General features: G+C 37.1%; 1 protein-coding gene across 1 annotated transcript in view; it reads right to left on the reverse strand.

Moving 5' to 3' along the window:
* BMERB1 (bMERB domain containing 1) overlaps window positions 1–24,252 on the reverse strand; it is a 140,391-nt gene that overhangs the window by 27,219 nt on the left and 88,920 nt on the right. The window contains exon 2 of the mRNA XM_051962845.1: window positions 20,737–20,860. Coding sequence (XP_051818805.1) covers window positions 20,737–20,860 — 124 coding nt within the window. The remainder of the gene's footprint in view (window positions 1–20,736; window positions 20,861–24,252) is intronic.

Raw genomic sequence — 24,252 nt, forward strand, 5'->3', positions numbered from 1 at the left:
AAATATTTACTATTTATTTTTATTACTTATTAAGCCTTTTAATTACAAATTCCTTTACAAATATTTATCTCATTTTAATCTCATAATAACCCTGGGAATAGGTATTATTATGATCTGCGTTTTGCAAATGAGGAAATTGAGGCAGACAGAAAGGTTAATTTACTTGCTCAAGCTCACTCAGATCGTATATAAAACCAGTTCTTCCTGATTCCAAGTCCAGCACTATTCACTCAACCATCTATGAGCACTGGTTACCCTCAAGTTCCACAGACACCAGATTGCTGAACCATAAAGAATGTTGGAATACATGGGAGCTGTTGGAATACACCTGATAGTGGATGCTGGAGATCCAACCCAGAATGGATCTCCTCTTGTGAGAGGATGATACAAGGAGACCAAGGGGCAGTTGCTGTTCTCTGACCTCTCCACTAAGAGGCTGCTGCACTGTCTGACTTCTCTCCTCTTCCCTCTGCCTCCAATTTATCTCATTCCCAGCCCACAACACCTGTGTCAGCAAAGGCTGTCCTGCAGCTCCTTCAGAGGCTATGATCCATAACTGTGGAGGCTCTTGGAGAATTGACCTGAATAATTCCCCGTTTTTTTGTTTGTTTGTTTGTTTGTTTGTTGCTGTTATTTTCCTCCCACAGCATAGTCTGCACACTGAGGAATGCAAACAGCACTATCATTTCTGGATGGTTATAGTAGGTGTTGATTGAGACAAACTTTCATTTAAGTCTCTCATCAGTCTCCTGGCTCGGCCCTTTGATTGGCCATTTAATTATCCCGACTAAAAACGTCTTACTGTGGCTCTTCTTCCTTAACTCTAGAAGGATCCTTCTCATGAACAATTCTGGTTCTTCTTAAAATTTTTATACTTCTTGTACCCCATGTTTGGGCACCAAAGGAAATGTGAAGAGCCTTTTCAATTCAATTTACAATGAATTCAATTCATCAGAACTTTATTAAATAACTAGTATATAGAGTCTCAAAAGTTTTAAGGCTCTAAACTTTACTAAAACTTTTGGGACATTCTATAAATGCAAAACATTATGAAAACACTAGGGATAGATAAACAGAAAATGAGACTTACATGTCTTGCTCTTAAAGTGCTTAGACTGGTGGGAGGGAGAATAGGGAAATATAAAATAAGCACAGATAAGCAAATAAAAAGTAATTAAAGGAAAGAGAGACAGAAAGCACATTAACAATTGCTAGGGATTCATGGAAGGCTTCATGGAAGAAGTGAGCTGGGATTCAGCTAAACCTTAAGGAAAGATAGATTTTCTGTATTCTGAGATCCTGAAATGAGGAGGTAGCCGGATTCTGGGATTAGGCAAATAAATCCAAACACTCAAAACGGGGCTGTATAATCATCAAAGTGAGTACTTCCTCCAGGGATGAAGATTGCAATCTATCTATGCCTGCCCTTGCTATAGTTGCAAGGGGGCTTTGTCTGGTGCCTTGGGGTCTCTGCTTGCTTTTTATTGACACTGGGAGGGTATAGGTGGGATTTACAAGCTAGCTATCCCTCAGAGTCCCTGATTTTTACCATGTGATCAGATTTTTTTTTTGCCCCTAAGTTTCTTCAGTGACAATCTTTATTCTTCTTCTTCCTTCATAATTCCTTGTTTGTAATGTGTTTACACTTTGCTCATGTCTACTATGCCCTATGGCAATATTCATTGCACTACGGGAGATATTCATTTTCAATTCTTCAACAGTCAATCAATAAATTTTTATTAATGCCTGCTATGTGCCAAACACAGTGCTAGGTGCTAGGATATAAAGACAGGTAAAAGATAATACATGTCTTCAAGAAGCTTATGTTCTAAAGGGGGAAAAACAAAACATTAGAAGGGAGCTGACTGAAAAGGAGGGTAAGGAAGATACACTGTATAGGGAATGGAACCTGTAGTGATGTATTTCTCAAAGCCATACAACAATATCAGAAGAATCAATTCATTCACTTCCAGTCGTGTCTGACTCTTCATAGTTTCCTTGGCAAATATACTAGAGTAGTTGTTATTTCTTTCTCCAGCTCATTTTACAGATGAGGAAATTGAGGCAAATAAGGTTAAATGATTTTCCAGGATCATACAGCTTGTAAAGTCTAAGGTTGGATTTGAACTCAGGCCTTCTGACTCTCGGCTCAGAGTTTTATCTAGTTGGCCTAATATTAATGATAAAAGAGTAATAGAATAACACTATCTCTGTGATAGCTTTCTCTCTGAAATTCTTTTTACATTCATTTATTTGTAATTTATGGAATAAAAGAATCAGTTCCATAACACAGTATAATAAAAAAGATAATTAATTGCACATGAAACTGCAAATCTATTTTGTACAACTTGCTATTCATCTTAAATATATAATAAAGTTATAATGCAAATTTCTTTTTTCCCCTTCCCTCCCCTCTCTGCCCTATAGATTGCTATCACTAGATACAAATAGGTATACATATATATGTAAAATTATTCTATTTATATTTTGGTTTATCAGTTTTTTCTCTGAATGTAGATAGCATTTTTCTTCATATGTTTTTTAAAATTAATTGAAACATATATAATAGTCAAAATGACATTCACTTGAAGTCATTCTTAAACAATATTATTGTTACTGTATACAATATTCTCTTGGTTCTGCTCACTTTGGTCTTCATTATTTTTTATAAGTCTTCCTATGTTTTTCTAAAATCATGTTGTTATATCTTTCAAAGAATCTTAGATTATTTTGATATATTCATGGGAGACACCTTGATGAAGGAAAGCTATTAAGATTCCCCTTTCTCCACCAAATTGAATGTTTTTTTTTAAGTGACCATACAATAAGCACAGTGCAATCTTATATTTGTTTAATCCTTCGATCAATTGTGTAAAGATGGTAAATATAATGTACTGTGAAACAGAACTTTTGAAAGCCTGCCTGTTTCCTCCTTAAAACCTCATCGAGTTTGTGCCCTGAAAAAGTGAATAATTCCCATGAACATTTTATATATGTGAGAAAGGTCAAGAGTGATTGATGTTTTTTTCGGGTACCTTTTCTGGATACTAATAAGGCCTGGAATTTTTCCCCATCTTCTAGCCTGGAAATCCCCATTATTCAGTTCTATCCTGTGTCTCTCCCTTGTGAGAACAAAGAAATGCCCACGAAATGACTGGGACTCATAGCCCAGAGTAAGCAGATTCAGCATCCAACCCCAGCAAGAGCCACATTGTCTGTTGCTCATCCTGGCCTCCATTTTCTCTGTCTCAGAATAGTGTAAACGCCACAACTGCATGAAAATTTCCTGTTGCCAATTCCTATTCAAAACCCGTGGTAGAGAAGCAGCCAGGGTAAGAGGGCCATTATATCTAAATCTTTCTCAACAAGTTTATTAAATGGGTATCTTGTTGAGCTTCCCCCCCACCACACCCAAACTGACTTTACCTAATATTGCAAATACACAAAGGTGAGAAATGGAAGGTCAAATCTAGAGAACAACTAATAGTCCAGTTGGGCTCTATAGAAGAGGGGAATGATAAATGTAAGTATGAAAAGTGAAAGTGGAGTCAGATTGTAGAGGACTTTAAATGCTAGAGGTTTACACTTCATCCCTGAGGCCACAGGAAGCCATTGAATGACAAACTCTTCATCACAGGAATGGCCCCAGATAAACCTGTGTCTTAAAAGATAATTCTGGTGGCTGTGTAGAAGATGGATGCATATAGAGAAGGAAGGCACCACAAGCTGGGAGACCAATAGGAAGCTATTTCAATAACCTAGGCATTGATAAATTGGATAAAATGAGGGGAAAAAAAACCATCAAAATTCTGTTTACTCATCACTGGTTTATATCAAATACTTCCAGAAGGAGGACAAGGAACAGCAGGCTAGTTTCTTTGTTAAAGGGGAGCTCAGTTTCCTGGAACAATGAGGAAATGGCTAATTGTTCACAAAGCTGCTCACCAGGGCCTTGGCGGACTAATCATCCCAGCTTGCCATTCGAGGAGCAGACAGCTTTCAATCGGGGAAGGCCAGAGGGGCTTCAGGCTGGAGAAAGAATTAAGCTATCACCCTGCCTGCAGATACTGCCCTGTTGTCACTCTGCATTTCACATGCTGAGTTAATCTTACTCAACTCTCTGAAGATGGGAAGTGTATTTTATCTTCATGTTACCAAGTGTAACTATACTATTTTACGTGTGGTGAGAGAAAAGGCATTATTTATATTATAACCTCAGCTTACAGTGAGGCTCTTCCCCACTCACAGGTTGTATTTAGAGGTCCATTAGATTATAAATTCAGAGCTAGAAGGCAGCCTTTAAAGGATGAATCCAAACTGAGGCACTGAAAAGTTACATGATTTGTCCAAAAGTCCCTCTAGAGTGTCTAAGGCAACATCTCAACTTGTCTTTCTTTCTCCATCCCGGTCCAACCATTCATCTTCACTTTGTCTCTGCACCTCCATTTTATACTTAGGATGGGAAAGTAATTTATCTTTTTTAAATTTCTTGGCTTTTACTCACCATAAACAGCATTACAAGAGGAAAAGATCAAGTACTTCAATTGTTGACTCTGGATGCCCAATGGGTGTCAGCTGTATAATGATCTCTCTAAGGAAAACTTAGTTGCCATCCTTTTAATTAGCTTCAAGTTTCTTTTGTCATCTCATTTTTTTTTTTTGATGTATGATTGCAATTGATATAAAGATCTCTTAGTAGAAAGTTCCCTCTACTAATTTAGTGTTAATGAGTTGCCTTAAGCATTGAGATGATAAGCAACTTGCTCAATCAGAGCCAGCACTTGAACCCACATCTTCATTACTGAGATCAATGCTCCATTCACTATGCCATTACACTTCTAATTTTGTTCATTATAGAAATATTGGCAGAATAGAGTAGTTGACAGAATTTAGCAAGACTTGGATTCAAGAAATGACCCAGACACATACTAGCTCTGTGACAACTCCCAGATAGATCATTAACTTCTTAGGGCAATTTTAAATTGCAGTTGAGTCACCAACCTATGCTGGGCAACTAGAAAGCATAATAGATAGAGCACAGAGCTTAGAATCAGGAAGACTCATCTTCATGTATTCAAATCTAGCCTGGGACAGCAAGTCATTAACTGCCTCAATTTTCTCATCTGTAAATGAACTGAAGAAGGAAATGGCAAACCACTTTGCCAAGAAAACCCCAAAATAGGATCATAAAGAATCAGACATGATTGAATTGGCTCAACAAGAGTAGCCTACATGGATGATAAGTATTTTCATATCAATTAGATACATTGAGATAATCACAGGTCTAGACCCCTCACCTCCTCAACAACAACAAAATGATATTGATGTGGTTCAGTTATCAGAATAGTAGTTTCAGTTTATTTAAATGCCCATTCTTAATGCAACAAGATGGAGTAATTATATAACAGTGCAGGACCTAAAGGGTTCAAATCCTGCCTTAATTACTCACTATGTGCTAGGCCTTCTACTAAATCACTTCATCTCTCATCAATTTCTTCATCTGAAAATGGAGATAAGAATATTATTTCCCTTGCTCACAATGTTGTTGGGAAGAAAATGAAGTAATGTGTTTAATGCTTTGAAAACCTTAAAACATTATAAAAATGCCATTATTATTATTATTTCTTATTAGTTCTCAGCCCTGAGCAACTATGGCAACTTCCTCATTGTTAATAGTGGGAGGATTGCTGAGCTCCTTTGCTGAAAAGGTGGTGTAGTTTTAAGGGATTGTATGACATTATCTCTAGAGCTCCATCTAACTCTAATTTTGGAACTCAGAAAGCTTTGGTTGATTAATATCACTAGAATTTTCAGGTCTTTCTCATTTACTGCAGTTCTGACTGTATCAGTGCTGTGAGCCCAAAGGAACTCTGAGCTTTCCCTCCCCAAGACAGTTAAAAAAGATGTATGAACAAAAGGAGACACAGACAAAATAGAGGCACACAGGAGAAGGCAAGAGCACTATTTAATGAACTCAAGCTGTTTATTACCAGTGTGTAGTTAGAGCTCCTTTCCAGCTCAGCCAAGCCAACTGTAATTGTTCCCCAGATTAGAAGAGAGAAGAGCTCCTAGTTAGTTCTAACTGGTCTTAGAAGCTTCATGAGTCTGTAGGGAGTTGGCCTGACAGTGTGTAATTACTAGTCCTTTAAGGATGAAGAACTGAGCTGACTAAATGTTGTTCACTGCCTGTTGTTAGGCAAAAGTACCTATTTATAATCAATATGACCAGGAATATTCTAATTTCATTTAAAAAATAATAAAATGTGGAGTGAATTTGAGGAGCAGAGGATGATCATGATGTTATAAGCCTAGATGACTGGAAGGAGGCTGGTACTTTCAACAGTAATAGGGAATTTTGGAGGATGAGAGTTTTTTGGGGGAAAAGAATAAGCTCTGTTTTGGACATGTTGAGTTTAAGATGTCTATGAGAAATTTAGGTAAAATTTTATTTCCTCTTCCCTGCTTTCCCCCTACTCCAGCAATTTTCATTAAGTAATCTTGGAAAACTTTATCTTTCCAGGAGTATCCTTATTATCCACATTTTGGAAATACCAGAATCAAAAGAAAAATATGGTGCATTTATGATCACAAAATTATGATAGAAGACTTGAAAAAATATTGGATTAATTGTACCTTGAATTGGATGTCCTAGAGATATCTTAAACACAATCTAACCAAGTCCAAACTCATTATTTTCCTCATAAAACTCTTCTACTTCCAAATTTCTTTATTACCGGCAAGGGCACCCTCCTCTTCCTAGTCAGCCAGGATCATAACTTCAGTGTCATGCTCCCCTCCTCATACTAACTCACACCCACATATACAATATGTTGCTGAATCTTGCAATTTCTACCTTTCTGACATTTCTCTTTTATGTTCTCTTCCCTCTGATCAACCAGACACAAACTTGCTTCGTTTCCTCCTCATATCTCACCTAGATTATTGCAGTATTTTTCCAATAGGTTTCTGTACCTCATCTTTCTCTTCTCCAATCCATCTTCCATTCAGATGCCAATGTGATTTTTCAAAAGTACAGGTCTGATAAATTCATCCCCTTGTTTAATGAACTTCCAGTGACTCCCTGTGTTGCCACTAGAATAAATTATGGAGTCCTCTGTTTGGCATTAAAACTCTATGTCTTGGCTCCTCCCTACCTTTCCAGTTTTCTTACACTTTATGCTCCCATTAGTTGTTCTTTTCATACCTTTCCAATGACTGTCTTACATTCTTGAACTACGCTGTCCCTCACATCCACATTTTAGTTTCCAAGACTTTCTTCAAGACTTATCTCAAAGCCCATGGTCTTCCAAGAAATCATTCCCTGGCCTCTCCAGCTACTAATGCTTCCCCCTTCCAAATTAATTGCTAAATACCTACTTTATACAGATCTGAAATGTATTTAGTTATTTGCATATTGTCTTCTTCCTTTAGACTTCCTGATCCTTAAGGTCAAAAACCCCCCAGCACTTAGCACAGTGCTTGACACACATTAAGTACTTAATGAAGACTTGCTGACTGATTCACTGACCAGTGATCCAGAATTCCATCTGTATAAGATCCTTTTGGATGGGATCTGTGATTTCACTAGTATAAGGATCTAGAAGTTTATTTGTTCAGTACAGATGAAGAGCAATTTAGGCTCCGAGTAAACTGCTTGGGACACAGAGATTAAGATGAAGAACAGAAGAGGTCAGGTTTGCTATCTCACTCTATAATATCAATGTAGGAAACCAATCATATATGCCTGTTAGAATTCCTACCCTTCATTATAAAATCCATGTTCATCACCTACCTGGCCAAATAACATTGATGTGAAGGATGGGAGCTAGACATTTTCATCTCTAAGAAGGAGGACCAATGAGATTTCAGTATATCCTTAGTATGCTGAGGAGAAGCTCTGGAAGGCCCCCTAATCCCCTCCTTTCTGCTGTGGCCTAAAGATCATAATGGCAACTAGTGCTGGGACTGGAATTGGGAAAATCTGAACTCAAATCCAGTCTCAGATACTTACTAGCTGTGTGACCCTGGGCAAGTCACTTCACCCAGTTTGCCTCAGTTTCCTCATCTGTAAAACAAATTGGAGAAGGAAATGGCAAACCAATCCAGTATCTCTGCCAAAAATACCTCAAATAGGGTCATGAAGAGTTAAGCACAACTGAAAAATAACTGAAAAGATCAAAGTATCCAACACCCAGAAAGCTCCCTCAGGCAACTTGGATCTGGCTGTAATATGTTCTGATCCTCTCTTCTTACTCTCTTGCTCCTCCTGGGTTTCTGGATTTCTCAAGTTAAATAAGTTAGATATTTCGTGCAAAAATTGAATTCAAGAAGACCTGAATTCACATCCTGCCTCAAGTACTTATTAGCTCTGTGACCCTTAGGAAGTCATTTAAATTCCTTGTGCCTCAGTGTCCTCATCTGTAAAATGGGGGATAATTTTAACATCTCTCTCATAGGGTTGTTAATAAGGATTAAATGAGAACATATGTGAAGTGCTTTGTGAAAATTAAAATGCAATATAAGTGTTAGCTATTATTATTAATTTTTTCTGTAATAAACTACCTTTGAAACTTTGAACAAGTCGCTTGATGAGCTCTCTGGGGCTCAGTTCATCTTCTGCAAAATGAGGGGGTTGGACTATTGGCCTCTTAGGCCCATTCTGGCTCTAAACCTATAAAATTTCTCTTCAGACAAATTAAGTCTTTAGAAAGATCAAAATCATTGTATTATTTTGAATTAATGTGTAAGACTATCCAGAAAGGCCCAGAACTTGTGAAGAAAACTCCTAGGAATGTTTGGCAAATCCATTCTAATTTCTTTCCTCCTCCCACATTTCTCTCTGGGCTTTTTCTCATAGAAACATCATGAGAAGCTAGCCTCAGGTTTCTTAAGGTTCTCATTTGAAGAATAACTGTGAAAACAGGAACTGGCTAACCATTAGCTAATTATGGACTAAATGCCAATAAGGGAGAGCTTCCCCCACAAAATATAAACCATTAACTAGATAGAGATGAGCCTTTAACTGTCCTTGCTGATCAAAGCATCCAAATCAAAAGACAGGAAGAGAATAAGAGAGAATGCTCTTCATGAGCTGTATTTCTCCCCCTTTTCATCCTTCAGACACAGATTTCTCTGGAAGATTTCAAGGTTTGATAAGTCTATATAATAAGAAAGCAACAGGAAATTCCCCTTAGCCAGTGTTGTCATTTTGTCTTAGCTTTGATCTTCTAAGGTGTTCCTTATCCCTTCAGCTCCAGAGATGACAGGTCTTAGGTTTATCACTTAAATAATTTCTCTCCTCAAAACTTAACCTTACAAGAAAAAGCTTTCACAGTGGAGGGAAAGAGGAGGAAGGGAAGAGAAGCGAATAAGCCCTACTCTCAAAAAATTGGTTCAAAATAACACACACAATATGGATATAAAAATCTATTTTATTCTGCAGGAAAGTAGGAAGGGAAGGAAATACAAGTGAGAAGGAAGGGGGGAAGGGTGATAGAAGAGAGATCATAAAACATTTTTGAGGAGGGACAGGATGAAAGGAGACAGAGGAGAATAAATGGGGCAGTTAGCAATAGTAATTATGAAAAGAATTTTGAAGCAAGTTTCTCTGCTGAAGGCCTCTATTCTCAAATATATAGAGAACTAAGTCAAATTTATAAAAAAAAAAAGCCATTCCCCAATTCATAAATGATCAAAAGATATGAATTATGCCAAAAAAACTAAAATCATGCAAATCCTTTGACCTAACAATTCCACTATTAGGCATAAAAATCTCAAAAGAGATTTTTAATGACCTAAATCTACAAAAATATTTATAATAGCTCTTTTCTTAAGGCAAAGAATTGGAAACTGAGAAGATGTACATCAATTGGGGAATGATTGAATAAATTGTGGTATATAATTATAAAGGAATGTTACTGTTCTATAAGAAATGATGAGCAGGATGCTTTCAGAAAAACCTGGAAAGTCCTCCATGAGATCAAGCAAAGTGAAATGTATTGTGTACAAAGTAATAGCAATGTTGTGGGATGACTTAGCTATTCTCAGCAATACAATGATCCAAGACTACTCTAAAGAACTTATTATGAAAAATGCTGATAGTATTCAAAGAAAATTGATAGAAAGAACTGATAGTGTTTAAATACAGATTGAAGTATACTTTTTAAAAAACTTTTTTTTCTTGAGGGTTTTTTTGCAGGGGGCGGGGGAGAGATCTATGTTTTCTTTTACAACATGATTTTTATGAAAATGTTTTGCTTAACTTCACATATGCCTTCTCAGTTGGGAGGGAGAGGAAATGAGAGAATCTGAAATTCAAAATTTTACAAATTTAGATATAAATGTAAAATTTATTTTACATGTAACTGGGGAAAATAAAAAATATTAAAAAGAAAAAAAAAGATCAACTTTAAATAAGTTGCTTTCCTCATTCTCCATCTCTTGAAATCCCTAGAGAAAAAAATTCTCTTTTTTAAAGGGTCTTTTAAAAAACATTTAAATAGTCTTTTTTCTAATTAGATGTAGAAACTTTAACATCCATTTAAAAAAATGATTTCCAAATTTTCTCCTTTCTCCCCTCTATGAGAAGATAAGCAATTTGGTTCATATATGTGCAATCATACAAATATATTTTCATATTAGTCATTTAAAGAAAATACAAACCAACACACACATACGCAAGTGAAAAAAAAAATAGTATGCTTCAATCTGCATTCAGACTCAATCAATTCTTTCTCTGGAGGTGGTAACATTTTTTTATCTCCCTTTGAGACTGTCTTGGATTGTTGTATAGCTGAAAATAGCTAAGTCATTCACAGTTTATCATACAATGTTATCATGTACAATTCTGGTTCTGCTCACTTCACTTTGCATCAATTCATATAAATCTTCCTAGATTTTTCTGAAAACATTCCAAGAACAGAAATTCTTCACCTTTTTTTGGCTGTCTGGTGAAGTCAAAGATTCCTTCTCAGAATTTTGTTTTGAAATGCATACAATAAAATACTTAGATTACAAAGGAAACCAGTTATACTGGAATACAGTTACCAAGTTATTACAAAAACAAGTTCATGGACCCTAAGTTAAGAATACTTGCCCTAGAGGGCCCTCTTTATGGTTCCCCTACCCAGATATTCTTGCTCTCCCCCTTGTACTATGTTTTCTTTGCATATGCTTTGTTTAATAAGGCCATCTGAGTTTATGTATGTTCTGGTTCAAGGCCAAAAGCTTGATGCTCCAGGATGATAGGGGTCATCCTAGGAAATATGGATATCCTTTGATAAGTATTACTTATCACATACTCCTAGTCCCCAGGGTCTCTCATCACTTAAAGCAGTGTCAAAGATGTTTAGTAAGATAGTTAGTAGATCCAATACAATTTTAAGTTAGAATCATACCTTAGAAGCCACTGAGCCCAACCTCCTCAAAGAGGTTAAGTGCCTTATCCAAAATCACAAAATAGGAGAGAGAGGCAGGAATTAGGATTTGACCCAAGCCATATCTTTCTGATTCTAAATCTAGTACACACACACACACACACACACACACACACACAAATAGCTGTAGTAATAAAATCTTGATCCCTTTTTTAAGGATCTTTATCAGATAGATAGATGATAGATACATACACATTTATAAATAACTATAATAATGTCTTTATCTCTTTTTAGGATTATTTGTGAGATGTTAATCTGAATCTGAGTCAGCATTTCATATACAGCTAGGCCCTGATTAGAGCAAATAATGAATCCTCTGAAGTGGTCTCATTTGAACTATTTGAAGTTATAATTATGTAAAATATAGTCATTGGTTCTAGCTTAACGAAAATATGCAGTTCAAATTCAAGTAATGCAACTGCTTCAAGGGGATTCATTATTTGCACTAAGAGGGATCTGGTTTATGGGATCTCCAGGAGAGTAAAAAACATGAACATCTCTATGAAATCTTGATTCTTCACTTGATCCTTCACTTCACCCAAGATCATTCTCCTGGCATTTACCAAATAATTTGCATGTATTTGATAAGTGTTAATTGTTCTTTTTTTTATTCTCCCTAAAATAAGCTGGGGCATTTTACCTTCTTAAATACATAATAATTTCATAGATAAAGTGTCCATCTGGGCCCAGGTATTCCCATAGCACCTGGCATCATAGGAAAGACCCTCTACAAGTCCCTTATTAGTTAGTCTTGTGTAAATCTTGTAATCTTGAGTAAAACAGTCCCATTCCCCTTCACCATTAGTATACTCAAAGATTTCAAAGTATAGATCTGTAAGCAAAGGAAGTAAATAATGCCTTGCTCCACTAGACACCCTTCTGGAAACCCCCAAATAGAGAAAGCTTCTCTAATGTGTATCAGAAATGGTAGTTTTTCTATATTAAAATTGGAAAGCTAGGAAGTTATATATGAAGCTATTACATCATCCCAATTTGGATGACGATTGGAAGCCTACAATATTCCACTTCCATCTCCAACCAGCTAGCTATGAAGAATATTTTTTTAATAAATCTCCTTTGGACATAAAAGTCTTGTGCATGATTTTCCTTTTCTACCTCCTAATGAAGACACTTTGTTAACACATAATCACTCATTTGGAGAGATGTTTACTGCCAACTGAAGGAATTAAAATAATTAAAGAAAACTAATCAAGTCCCCTATTTTTCAGATTCTTCAAATGCAGTGCATCTGTGAATGGCCCTAAGTTAGTGACTGAGCAGGAACAATCTATCAGAAGACTTAGGAGGAAACAACTAATGCAATCCCTTTCTCCTCAGATTTCTAAACCATCCTACATACATATACTCCTTATACACAGCCTTCAGAAATTCAACAGTGAGCTCATTCCTTAAAAAAAAAAATTTTAATGGGTCCTTTCTGAGCTCATCATCTCTCCTTTCACCTTTATTCTCTCCTTTCTTCATCAGATCCTTATAAATCAAATGCTATGACAAATTGTTTTTAAAGCTTCTTCAATTAAGCACTAGCTCTTCTTCTATTGTATGAATGTAATTGGATGATAGTGACCTAAGCTTGGGAAATATGCCTTGGAGGGTTCTATTTAAAACCCAGAGTGCCACCGAGGTGACAATGAAAGTTGCAGAACCTGGCCAAGATGTGTCAAGTTACATAAATGTACACACTTCAGTTTGCCCTTGACTTGAAGCTTTTTCTCCAGATTTCAGCTTGTTAAAGGAAAAAAGAAAAATGCAAATGAAGAACAAGTACAAATGTAAAGGTTCCCTGGAGGCGGAGGGGGCTGAGTTTTTTAGTCAAGATCACACTGGTATGTCAACCCATCCCAGCATGTTCTCATAAGCATGGCTCCAGCTGGCCAAGGTATGGGGAAAAGAGGGAGATTTCTAGGCATCCTCTTAGAGAGATGGCTGGGGAGGCAGACCCTGATTTCCCTTAGGTTTTAATTCTCATTTTTTTATAAGTAGTCCTTTGTTTGGCATTTAACAGACCTTCTAACCTTTTCCCTTTCTATCTTTCTAATTTTCTTACTTAACTTCGTTTATTCTCTGATCTAACCTTATCTTCCTAATTACCTTTCCTCACACATGATTCTCCATTTTCCCTCTTCACCTGAATTAGCAGTCCCACATGCCTAGAATGTTCCCCCTCTTCACCTCTGCTGCTTCTTTAGAACCTCTGACTTGCTTCAATTGTCGATTCAAAGGCCACAATTTTGCAGATCATTCCCAGTAATCCTAGGTTTCCCCTCTAAGGTTACATTTCATCTACTTGATACACATTTTTAATGTACCTATATATGCTATCTTTCCCATTAGAATGCAAACTCCTTGAAGGCAAGAACTCTGTTTGCCCTGTTAGATCATAACCTAGAGAAGGGACTGATTTTTGCCTTTGTATTGCTAGGGTATATGGTAGGCACTTAATAAATACTTACAGACTTGACTTTTTGCTTCTCCAACCCTTCATATAGTGCCTGACATACAATAAGCACTTAATAAATGCTTGCTGATTAATTACTTGTATTTCTGACCTTCGACTTCCCATACTAGATGACGAACCTGTTTAAGGCTTTTTGAAAAAATGGTTTTGAATTCAACATACGCAGTCTACGCTGAGATTCTAATTGATATAAATCCTAATCTAACATACAATCAGGACCTGATTCATGTTAAGGATAGATGAGTGGTTTAAAACAACTCATGTTTCTATAGCATTTAAAGTTATGAAGTGTTTTCCTCACAACAACCTTGAAGAAGATAGTGTAATTACTGTTATTTCCATTTTATAAATGAGGAAGATGATGCTTTCTGGGGTTAAGTGAGTTGCCCAGGATCATACTACTAAGAAATGGTTCAAGTCTCTTGTCCTCAAATTTAGGATGCTTTTCGCTACTCTGGTCTGTCTCTCCTTTAAGGTCCAATTTTATGCCAAAGATTCCATGATTCCATGTTGATACGTGCAGACTTTGGGTCCTTGAGCTGCTGTGCTTGGAAAATGTCAGTCACTTATTACTTCTAATCTTTTTGTAATCTGCTTCCTAAGCTACTACCTTGCAGAGTTGACTCTCTTACCAACAATCTCTTCATCTCCAAAGTCCAGGACCTTTTCTCAGTCCTTATCCTACTTGGCTTTCAACTGTCCTTTTCTTCTAGCATCTCTTTGGATTTTCATGATGCTTCTATCAATAAGCATTTAAGTGTCAACGATGTGCTAGTCTCTGGAGATATGAGTACAAAGAATGAAACAATCCCTATACAAGGAGCTTATATTTCAAAAGTGAAGACAACAGGTATATGTTAATATATATGTATATTTCATATGTGCTTTATATTTATGCTAAACACATAGATGTATATGTGTATGTCATATGCATATCTAAGGACAGTTAGGTGACATAGTGGCTAAATTGCTGGGTCTGGAGTCAGGAAGATTCATCTTCCTGAGGTCAAATCTGGACTTAGATTATTATTATTAGCTGTATGACCCTAGGTAAGTCACTTAACCTTGTTTGTTTTGGTTTCCTTATCTGAAAAATGACCTGGAGAAGGAAATGGCTAACCACTCCAGTTATCTTTGCCAAAAAACCAAACAAACAAAAAACCAAAAGCCCAAATGGGGTCACAAAGAGTCAGGCACAATCGAAATGAATGAATAATAACATATGTACATATATGTTAAGTATAAACACAAAAATAATCTACACATGTTCAGAATAAGTAAAAAGCATATATTCAGGATAAATATAAGGTATATCTAAAAATATAAAGTTTACATATGTGTGTGTGTGAGTGTTCAGCATAAATATAAACTAAATGAATATAAATACATACAAAGCAATTAAATACAAAGTACTTTAGGAGAGAGGGTTCTCCTCCTAGCTCTCTAATTATTCCTTCTCAGCCTCCCTTGGTAGAGTTATTCCTTATTAAGGAATATTAAGCATGGGTAGATTCTCTAAGGCTCTTGAGTCCCTCCAATTATCATTTCAATGCAGATAGTCCCCAGACCTATGTATTTACTTCTCTCCTGAGTTTTTCAATCCCACATTACCAGCTTCATACTAGATATCTCCAACTGGAAATTCATAAAATCATAGATAATCAGGGACTTTGGAGGTCACGTACTCTATTTTACAGATGGGAGGTGATATGACTTGTCATAAGCATCAGAGACAGGATTTGAATCCAGGTCTTCTACATCTAGTGCTAGTCCTCTTTCCATGGTACACCAGAAACATTTCAAACTCAGCATATCCAAAAAAGAGGCTTAACATATTTTCTCAGTTAGGGAAAATATCATTCCTCCAAACTTCCTCATTTCTTCTGAGGGCAAGAAGAATTCTTCCAATTACCAAGGTTCACAGCTTTGAAGCCGTCCTCATCTCTTCCCTTGGTTTCACTAATATGTTCCCTAGTCACACAGCTTTTAAGAGAAAAACGAAGGATCTGAATCAAGGTATTTCTGACGTGAAGGTGTAGGGTGATAGAGGGAACATTTCTAATAATTAATAATAGTTACATTGAAGTTTGCAAAATACTTAACATGTTTTCTCATTTGATCCTCCCAATAGCCCTCTGCAAGTTAGATGCTATTATTATACCTATTGTATCCAGGGGTCCTCAAACTTTTTAAATAGGGGGCCAGTTCACTGTCCCTCAGACTGCTGAAGGGTCAGACTATAGTAAAAACAAAAACTTTTTGGGGGGGCCTTTAAATAAAGAAACTTCATAACCCTGGGTGAGGGGGATAAATGTCCTCAGCTGCCGCATCTGGCCTGTGGGCCATAGTTTGAGGACCCCTGGATGGACTGAGTAAAGTGACTGGCTGAGGCATTGAAGCCCACAAAGCTATTCACATCTTGCTCCACACACACTGGTTTTGTGACTCTGAGCAAAGTATTTACCATGTCAGTGTTCTAGGGAAACCAAGGTAAGAAGTTGCATAGAAGGTGCCAATCTACATTGCTAGAAGGAGTTTCTTCATCTGGAGTCCCCCTTTACCAATAAAATCACAGAGCTTGTCATTATCCTGACAGCTAGGTAGCACCATGGATAGAGCACCAAGGACTGGAGTCTGTAAGACCTGAGTTCAAATCCAGCCTTAGACATTTACTGGCTAGCTGCGTGACCCTGGCAAGTCACTTAACCCTGTTTGCCTCAGTTTTCTCAGCTATAAAATGAGCTACAGAAGGAAATGCAAACTATTCCAGCATCTCTGCCAAGAAAACCCCAAATGGGGCCACAAAGATATAACTGAAATGGCTGAACGATAGTTCCTATCCTATTTCTGATGTCAAAGTCAGTGCACAATCAACTGTGCCATGCTCATTCTATGACTCATCTCAGTCCTCCAGCCCCACATTTCAAACCCCAGCCCACAGCTCAGGATCTTGACAGAAAAGTCTTAAGCCTTTTTTTCTCACCTTTTGGCCAAACTTGGGGGCATGTGAATGTTAGCTAATGACTGAGAGGATGTGTTTTTGCTACTCTCCAGGGGAAGATAATGTATCTGAATTCACTTTCTTTACAGCGATCTCCCCAGTTCTTAATGAGCCTCTTTTTATCCTGATGCTTTCTTCATTGCAAGAGTTCTGGCTGTTGCTGATTAAAACCCAGTACTGCCCAAAGCAAACTATAAGACACCGTCCTACATCCTCTTTTATTAAAATTTGGCAAACGGGTGTGAAATGAAGATAAAGCAAATTCTCCCCTCATCCTTTCATGGATGCAGATATTTAATTATCTGAAACCAAGATAAACAGCAGAATGTGTAGTGTCCATGTGACACAAAGAAGCAAAGGCAGGCATCCAGGAGCAGGCAAATGGAGTTATTAAAAGCTAATGATGTGATTCAGCATTGGAATTAAGGGCAAGGAAATGAGTCTGAAGTTATTGACTTTATCAGGAAAGTTTTCCCCTGTAGTTGGGTAGCACTGGAGAAAGAGAGGACAAAGCAACAGAAACAGCATATAGAGTCAAGAAGAAAAAAAGCTCCAAATTCTGGGACTCTCAAGTCAATATTTCCTACAACAAAGGAATATTCAGATTGCTAAGAGATTTATTAGCTTACTGAGGGGAGTCAGATGAGTTTATAAGATGGCCAAGCTGTCTCTCAAATGACTTGATATGTAACAGTTACTTACTAAATGGCCATTAGATTGAATTGTCAAGTGGAAATCTAGATCATTTATTCATAAAGAAAGCATTCTTGGGGATGAAGGCCTGCAGTCAGGAAGACCTGAATTCACATCCAGCTCCAGACATTGGGAAAATCATTTAATTTCTATCTCCCTTAGTTTCCTAATTTCCAAAATAGGGATAATAATAGCACCTACCAAACAGAGCTATTTTGAGAATTGAATGAAATAATATTTGTAAAGTGCTTTGCAAACTTTAACACATACAAATACTTTTTATTATTATTAAACATGTGAAACTCAGATCTGAAATCATTCATGCTCATGATTCAGTTCAGTAAACTTTTAAGTGCCCAATATGTGCCAGGCAGTGAGGATACAAAAAACAATCATGAAATAATCCTTGTCATCAAAGAGCTTACTACCCAATTGAAAGGATACATGTATACAGTGAAGTGAATGCAACAGAATGCAAGGTATTTCAAAGAAAATGCATTCCAACTAGGGGCCAAGACAAGCTTAAAACAGGAAAAAAGCAAAAGGAATCCAAGGTCATTCCTTTCTTCCTACCCAGGTTAAAGATTTCACATTTTTCCAGTTATGGCACTGATGAGTATGTAAGAACTGCTTAATCCTCATTTTTTGCTTTCCTCCAAGGAGATTGAAGATGAACAATCGGTACCCTCCCAAACTCTTTGCCTTCTTTCCAACCTGCACAAAGACCTGTTGTTGACCCTTTCTCCTATCTATCTGCTGTGTCTGGGTTAAGCTTGATTAAATCAGTTTTGTATGTGAGGGAAATGAATATGAATTAGAACTGGAGAAGCAGGTGGGAACCAGGTTATGGGAAGGCTTTCAATGCTAGGCTGAGAATTTTATATTTTATCCTAAAGAAAACCATTAAGGATTAAGGGAATGTCAGATTTCTATTTTAAGAAAACATATATAACTAGATGGGCACCCACACACATTTACTGTAGGAATTTTTATTTATAAATAGGTACTTACTATTTGCTGAGGTAAGAACTTGGTCTATGGAGACTGATTCAAGTTTAGTCTTGCCCGGTTAGGAGCCTTATCAGTGTAATCTAAGGGAAATTGTCCAACAGGGATGCAATATAGAAAGGCCTCCAAACCCAAGAATGTCCTCAGTCAAACTGAGACCTGTTTCCAGGCCAAGGTCTCCCATTGCATCCAGAGTCATCACCAGTTGTGCTGATCTGTATCTGGGCACTGGCTCCAGATGGCTCTGGAGGGGAAAGTGGGCAGTGATCTTGCACAGCCCTCTCTCACTTGAATCCAATTCACTTGCACATCATAGAGTCCTCTTCGAGAACAAACAACAAACAACAACAACATAAGGCACTGGGCAAAGTAATATACATAACATTAGAAACTATCCCTGTCAGTGACACTTTGGCTTCAGGTAACCCAATTTATCCAAGTTTGCCCTAAAATCCAGGTAAGGAAGGCAAAGACAATATCTATATTCCCCTAGCATCTGGTTGGTATCAACACTGGAATACTAGGGGTTTCTATAATAAAGAGATAAATGGTAAAAAAAAAAAAAAAAAATTAGTATAAGATAATTGAACTATGTTCTTGAAGGAAGTTAGGAATTCTATGAGGAATGGCTTTGATTCCCTCCCAAGCTTTTTCATCAACTTTGTTAAGAGATGATGGAGGAGCAACAGGGGAAAAAAGACCAAAGCTAGCAAAGAGGAAGAAGAGTAGACTGGGGAAGGGAGATCTCTAGAAGAATAATTCTAAGGACGAGTAGGGAACAGGAAGCACATGAGACCCTCTGAGTGTCTGAGTTAATTCTTAGAATAAGAAATTCTTGGAACCAGAAAACATATTCAACTGTGAAGCATTCATCTGACTCATTAAGGTCTCCATGGGCTGACAGGTATTAATCTGATTAATTAGCAGCAGGTAATGATAAATAAAATCTTATTCTAGATATTAACCGCAGACTAATAGGGCATGAGCTGTCAGCATTTCCATTACTGCTTCAAGGCACTGCAATTCTGTCTATGTGGGCATTCCTCCCACTGACCCTCTAAGTCTTCCTAGATCATCTTAATGAAATGTTGTTTCCTTCTTCATTACCCCACCATATTCAACTCCCAATGGCTGGCCTTCTGGTGATAATGACTCCCTCCACATTTGACATAGTGCCTGGCACATCAGAGGCTCTGAATACACGTTTCTTGAATTCACAGGCACATGATCCATCCCTCGGCATAGACCTGAAGCCCCTTTAGGTAGAACCTAGCAGGCTTCATGAATCCAAAGTCACTAGAATGCTATGATATGGCATCAGAGGAAGATTTTTGAGGAGGTTGAGTACATATAGATAGACAGGTAGATAGAGATAGATAGGTAAAATGAAAGAAAGACAAAGAAAAGTAGACAAATAGAAAAACAGGGGGTATACAGAAAGATAGCGCAGCAGGGAGGCAAGCAAAAGAGAGACACAGATGGAAAGACAGATAGACAAGCAGAAAATACAGACATAGAAAGGGAAGTCAACAGATAAATATACATATGCATATACAGCCAGATGGTATGTATGTATACTTAATCCAGAGGGACTTATCTGGGCTTTTTCTAGCCAATCAGAGAAAGCAAAAAAAAAAAAAAAAATTGTGCAAATCTCTCTTGCTTTTAGGCATGAAAGTTCTCCCTTTAGTCCTTTGGAGTACAGTTAAATTCATATCTCTTTCCTTCCTATGAAAATAAAATGGAGTGGTTGTGGGTTTGTTTTTGTTTTGTTTTGTTTCTGGTTTTTTTAACCTACAAGGCTGTCCAACTTATTCTAGGATAAAGTGATCCTAAGGAGAGAGCAGTACTGTGTACAGCCCAGATTGGCTTGCCAGCTTGCTGTTCACCCTGCCAGGTCCCAAATGAAAAATGGCAATTTCCCTGGAAAGTCCATCCATCATTTCTAGGTACTGCTGAGCGTACAATCTGCCCAATCAGGCGCTCTTCATTTTCAAAGAAATTCAAGCCACTAAAGTATCCCATAAATATATGCTCCTCCCATCACCAGTTTTTGCATTTCTCTTTGTATCATTTTACAAATTGGATGGGTCTCCTGTACAGCTTTCTCTGGTACTTACATAAACCTGAGTTCTGATTCCCTTCTGACTAAGACTTCCCGAAGACGTTGAATTTTTGCCATCTCCAACTCAATCTCCTCCGGCATCATGGTTGTCTCAGCCATGGAAATGATGTCAAGTTGATCTGCACAGACAGAAGAAATAAGTCATGTAATCCAGATTATGCCAGGTTACACAGCATTTTGCAAACTCCCAAACCACCACAGAAATGTGAATACAAAAGACCTCTGAAGAAGGCTAGCTGAATTGCTGACAGCTATAAAATGCTCAGTATTTAATGTCTGGTACATAATGGGTACTTAATAAATATTTACTGATTGATTAATTTATAGTTCCTGGGAAAGTGGTAGACATTGTCAGGATGCATGTAAATTGGAAATGGTCTGTCAGTCAACAAGCATGTATTAAACACTTACTATGTTCCAGACACTAGGCTAAGCTCTGGAAATAAAAATACAAGCTCAAAAAAAGATGCTTCCTATCTTCAAAGAATTTACAATTCTTATGGGGAAAACAATACATAAAAGAAAGCTGAAAAGGAGAAAAGAAAAGAGGGACAATGATGGAGAAATTGAGAGCCATGCCGCCCAATGGGAAATGAAGAGATGGCTAACTTGGGAACCCTTCTTTTATCTATGAAATGGGAGCCCTTCTTAAATGGAGGTTCTGAAAAAAGCCAATCAGTCAGAAGGAAGGGCTTCAGGGGCTTAAGTGTATTTCTGAAGTGTGAATTCCAAGGCTGAAGAGATCGTCCAGGATGAAGAGGTTTCTGTTGGCATGATGATCAGCTAGATAGGCTATGAAGGGGTGATATAATTTTTTGAAAGACTGGAAAACATTACAAAATAAGTCTACATGTCAGAATTGTGTTTACACTTTAGCTGCTGTGCAGAGGATGAGTGGGGGGGAAGGATAGGGAAGAAGAGAGTCAGAAGGACAAAGAGAGGGACAGAGATAGAGACACAGAGAGACAGAGACAAAGAGAGATAGAAGAGAAGAGAAAGAGAAAGAGAAAGAAGAAAGAGAAGGGAGAAAGGAGACAGAGACAGAGAAGAAAGAACAGAGAGAGAAACAGAAAGGAAAGAGAGAGAGAGAAATGAGAGTGAAAGAGAGAGAAGAAAAAAAGAGAGAGAGAGAAGGGAGGGAGAGAGAGATTGATTTGAGGCAGGGAGACTAGTCAGAAGGTTATTGTAATAATACAGACAAGAGGTGATAAAGGCTTAAATCAGAGTACTAGGTATATTACTCAGGAAGTAGATGGGTGGGAGCCATATCTTGAAGTTAAGGTTGGAAATATGTTGTTTGAAACTCTTGAAAACATTTCCTTGACTCTTCAATAATGAAGTGATCCTAGACAATTCCAATAGACTTGGGATAGAAAGTGCCATCCACACATCGAGAGAGAGATCTATGAAAACTGAATGTAGGTCAAAACTTAGTATCTGCACTTTTTTGTTGTAGTTGTTGTTTATTTTTCATGTTTTTCCCCTTTTTATATGATTTTTCTTGTACAGCATGAGGAATACGGAAATATGTTTAGAAGAATTGCACATGTTTAATCTGTAACAGGAGGGAGGGAGGGAGAAAGGGAGAGAAATTTGGAACTTTAGGTTTTGCAGAAGTGAATGTTGAAAACTATCTTTGCATATATTTTGAAAAATAAAATGCTATAAAAAATTTAAAGCATTTTTTATTAAAAAAAAAAAAAAAACATTGCAAATAATAGGTTCCTAAGCTAGGCCACATGAGTCTATTTAACCTATAATGAAACTAGACTATATAGCAGTAACTGGAGCTGGAGCTCAGGATACCAGAAAAAAAAAGCCAGTTTTTACAGGAGTGGGGCAGAAAAGAATGGGAAAGAAAGAGACATTCAGTGGTCAACAGATTTTTTTTGTTGTTTTTTTATTTACATTGCAAGGGATGTGCACAGAAAGAGATATATTAGAATACAAACTCAATTAGATTTTACTATGGGAATTTTTTTAATACAGAAAAGCAACAAAATCAAAAAAACTTCATTTTTCTGTTTGACTATACCAGTAAAAAATACATGGGGATGCAAGAATATATAGGAGTACAGAAAAATTCAATTAAGAAACATCTGCTTGGATGATTTTAGAGAGGCCTGGAGAGACTTACATGAATTGATGCTAAGTGAAATAAGCAAAACTAGAAGATCATTATACACTTCAACAACAATGCTATATGACAATCAAATCTGATGGAAGTGGCTCTCTTCAATAATGAGATTATCCAAATCAGCTCCAATTGTTAAGTAATGAAGAGAACCAGCCACACCCAGTGAAAGAACTATGGGAAATGAGTGTGGACCACAATATAGCATTTCCACTCTATTTGTTATTGTTTGCTTGCATTTTTATTTTTCTTCTCATGTTATTTTTACCTTCTTTATAAATCCAATTTTTCTTGTGCAGCAAGATAACTGTATAAATATGTATACATATATTGCATTTAACATATACTTTAGGGAAATAAGGGGAAAAGTTGGAACAGAAGGTTTCTCAAGGGTCAATGATGAAAACCCATGCACATGTTTTGTAAATAAAAAGCTATAATAAAAAAAAGAAACATCTGTTTTTAAAAAAATGTGATACATATATTGTATCTAGGATATACTGTGACATATTTAACATGTATAGGACTGCTTGTCATCTGGGGGAGGGATTGGAGGGAGGGAGAGGAAAAGCCGGAACAGAAGTGAGTGCAAGGGATAATGTAAAAAATTACCCAGGCATGGATTCTGTCAATAAAAAGTTATAATTATTTTTTTAAAATGTGATATATAATACAGACAAAGTAGTATTTGGTGGCATACAGTGCATATAGTACAAGCAATTAACTACAGTTAACAAACATCTGTTCAAATAGGATATTGGGTGGAGAGTTTTTCACAGATATTATACATTTTGCTTCCTTAGTAAACTACAAAAGCTCTATAATTTCTTAAAACAAAGATGTATTTTCTTAAATCCAAAGTTAGTTAAACTTCATTTCACATCCTATCACCTACCATGTGGCACCCTTTCTCTCAGAGATTTTATGTCTTTTGCCACAAGCCCCCACGGCAGCACATTCCTCCAGCTATTCCTTCCCCTTCCCTCAAAGTGCTCCATGAACTTCATCCCAAATGACCTAACCTACTTCTCGGGCTTCCCTATTAAAACTCCCTTTCCCACTCAATACATTAAATCTTAGCTAGTCATTGGAACAAAGCAATCTCCCAGAACTAATTCAAACTAAGAAGTGAATGCTTTATAACCTTTTAACTCTCTCAAAGATATTCCTGTTTTTAAAAAGACGTGCTCATGAACCCAGAAGAATCTTTAGATGGAGAAGTGGTGAGCAAAAGTGAAGAAAAAATTTTCAAACAAGATTGAGGAAGATGCTCTTGGACAATACAGTCAGTTCAGTCTGAGAAACTTGAGTCAGCTCCCCAAAGTCAGTTTGCTTTTCACAGGCTCTTTCCTTCCTCCATTTTCCATGTTCTCCAAA

Source organism: Antechinus flavipes, chromosome 1, assembly GCF_016432865.1.
Source record: "Antechinus flavipes isolate AdamAnt ecotype Samford, QLD, Australia chromosome 1, AdamAnt_v2, whole genome shotgun sequence".
Taxonomy (NCBI): Eukaryota; Metazoa; Chordata; class Mammalia; order Dasyuromorphia; family Dasyuridae; genus Antechinus; species Antechinus flavipes.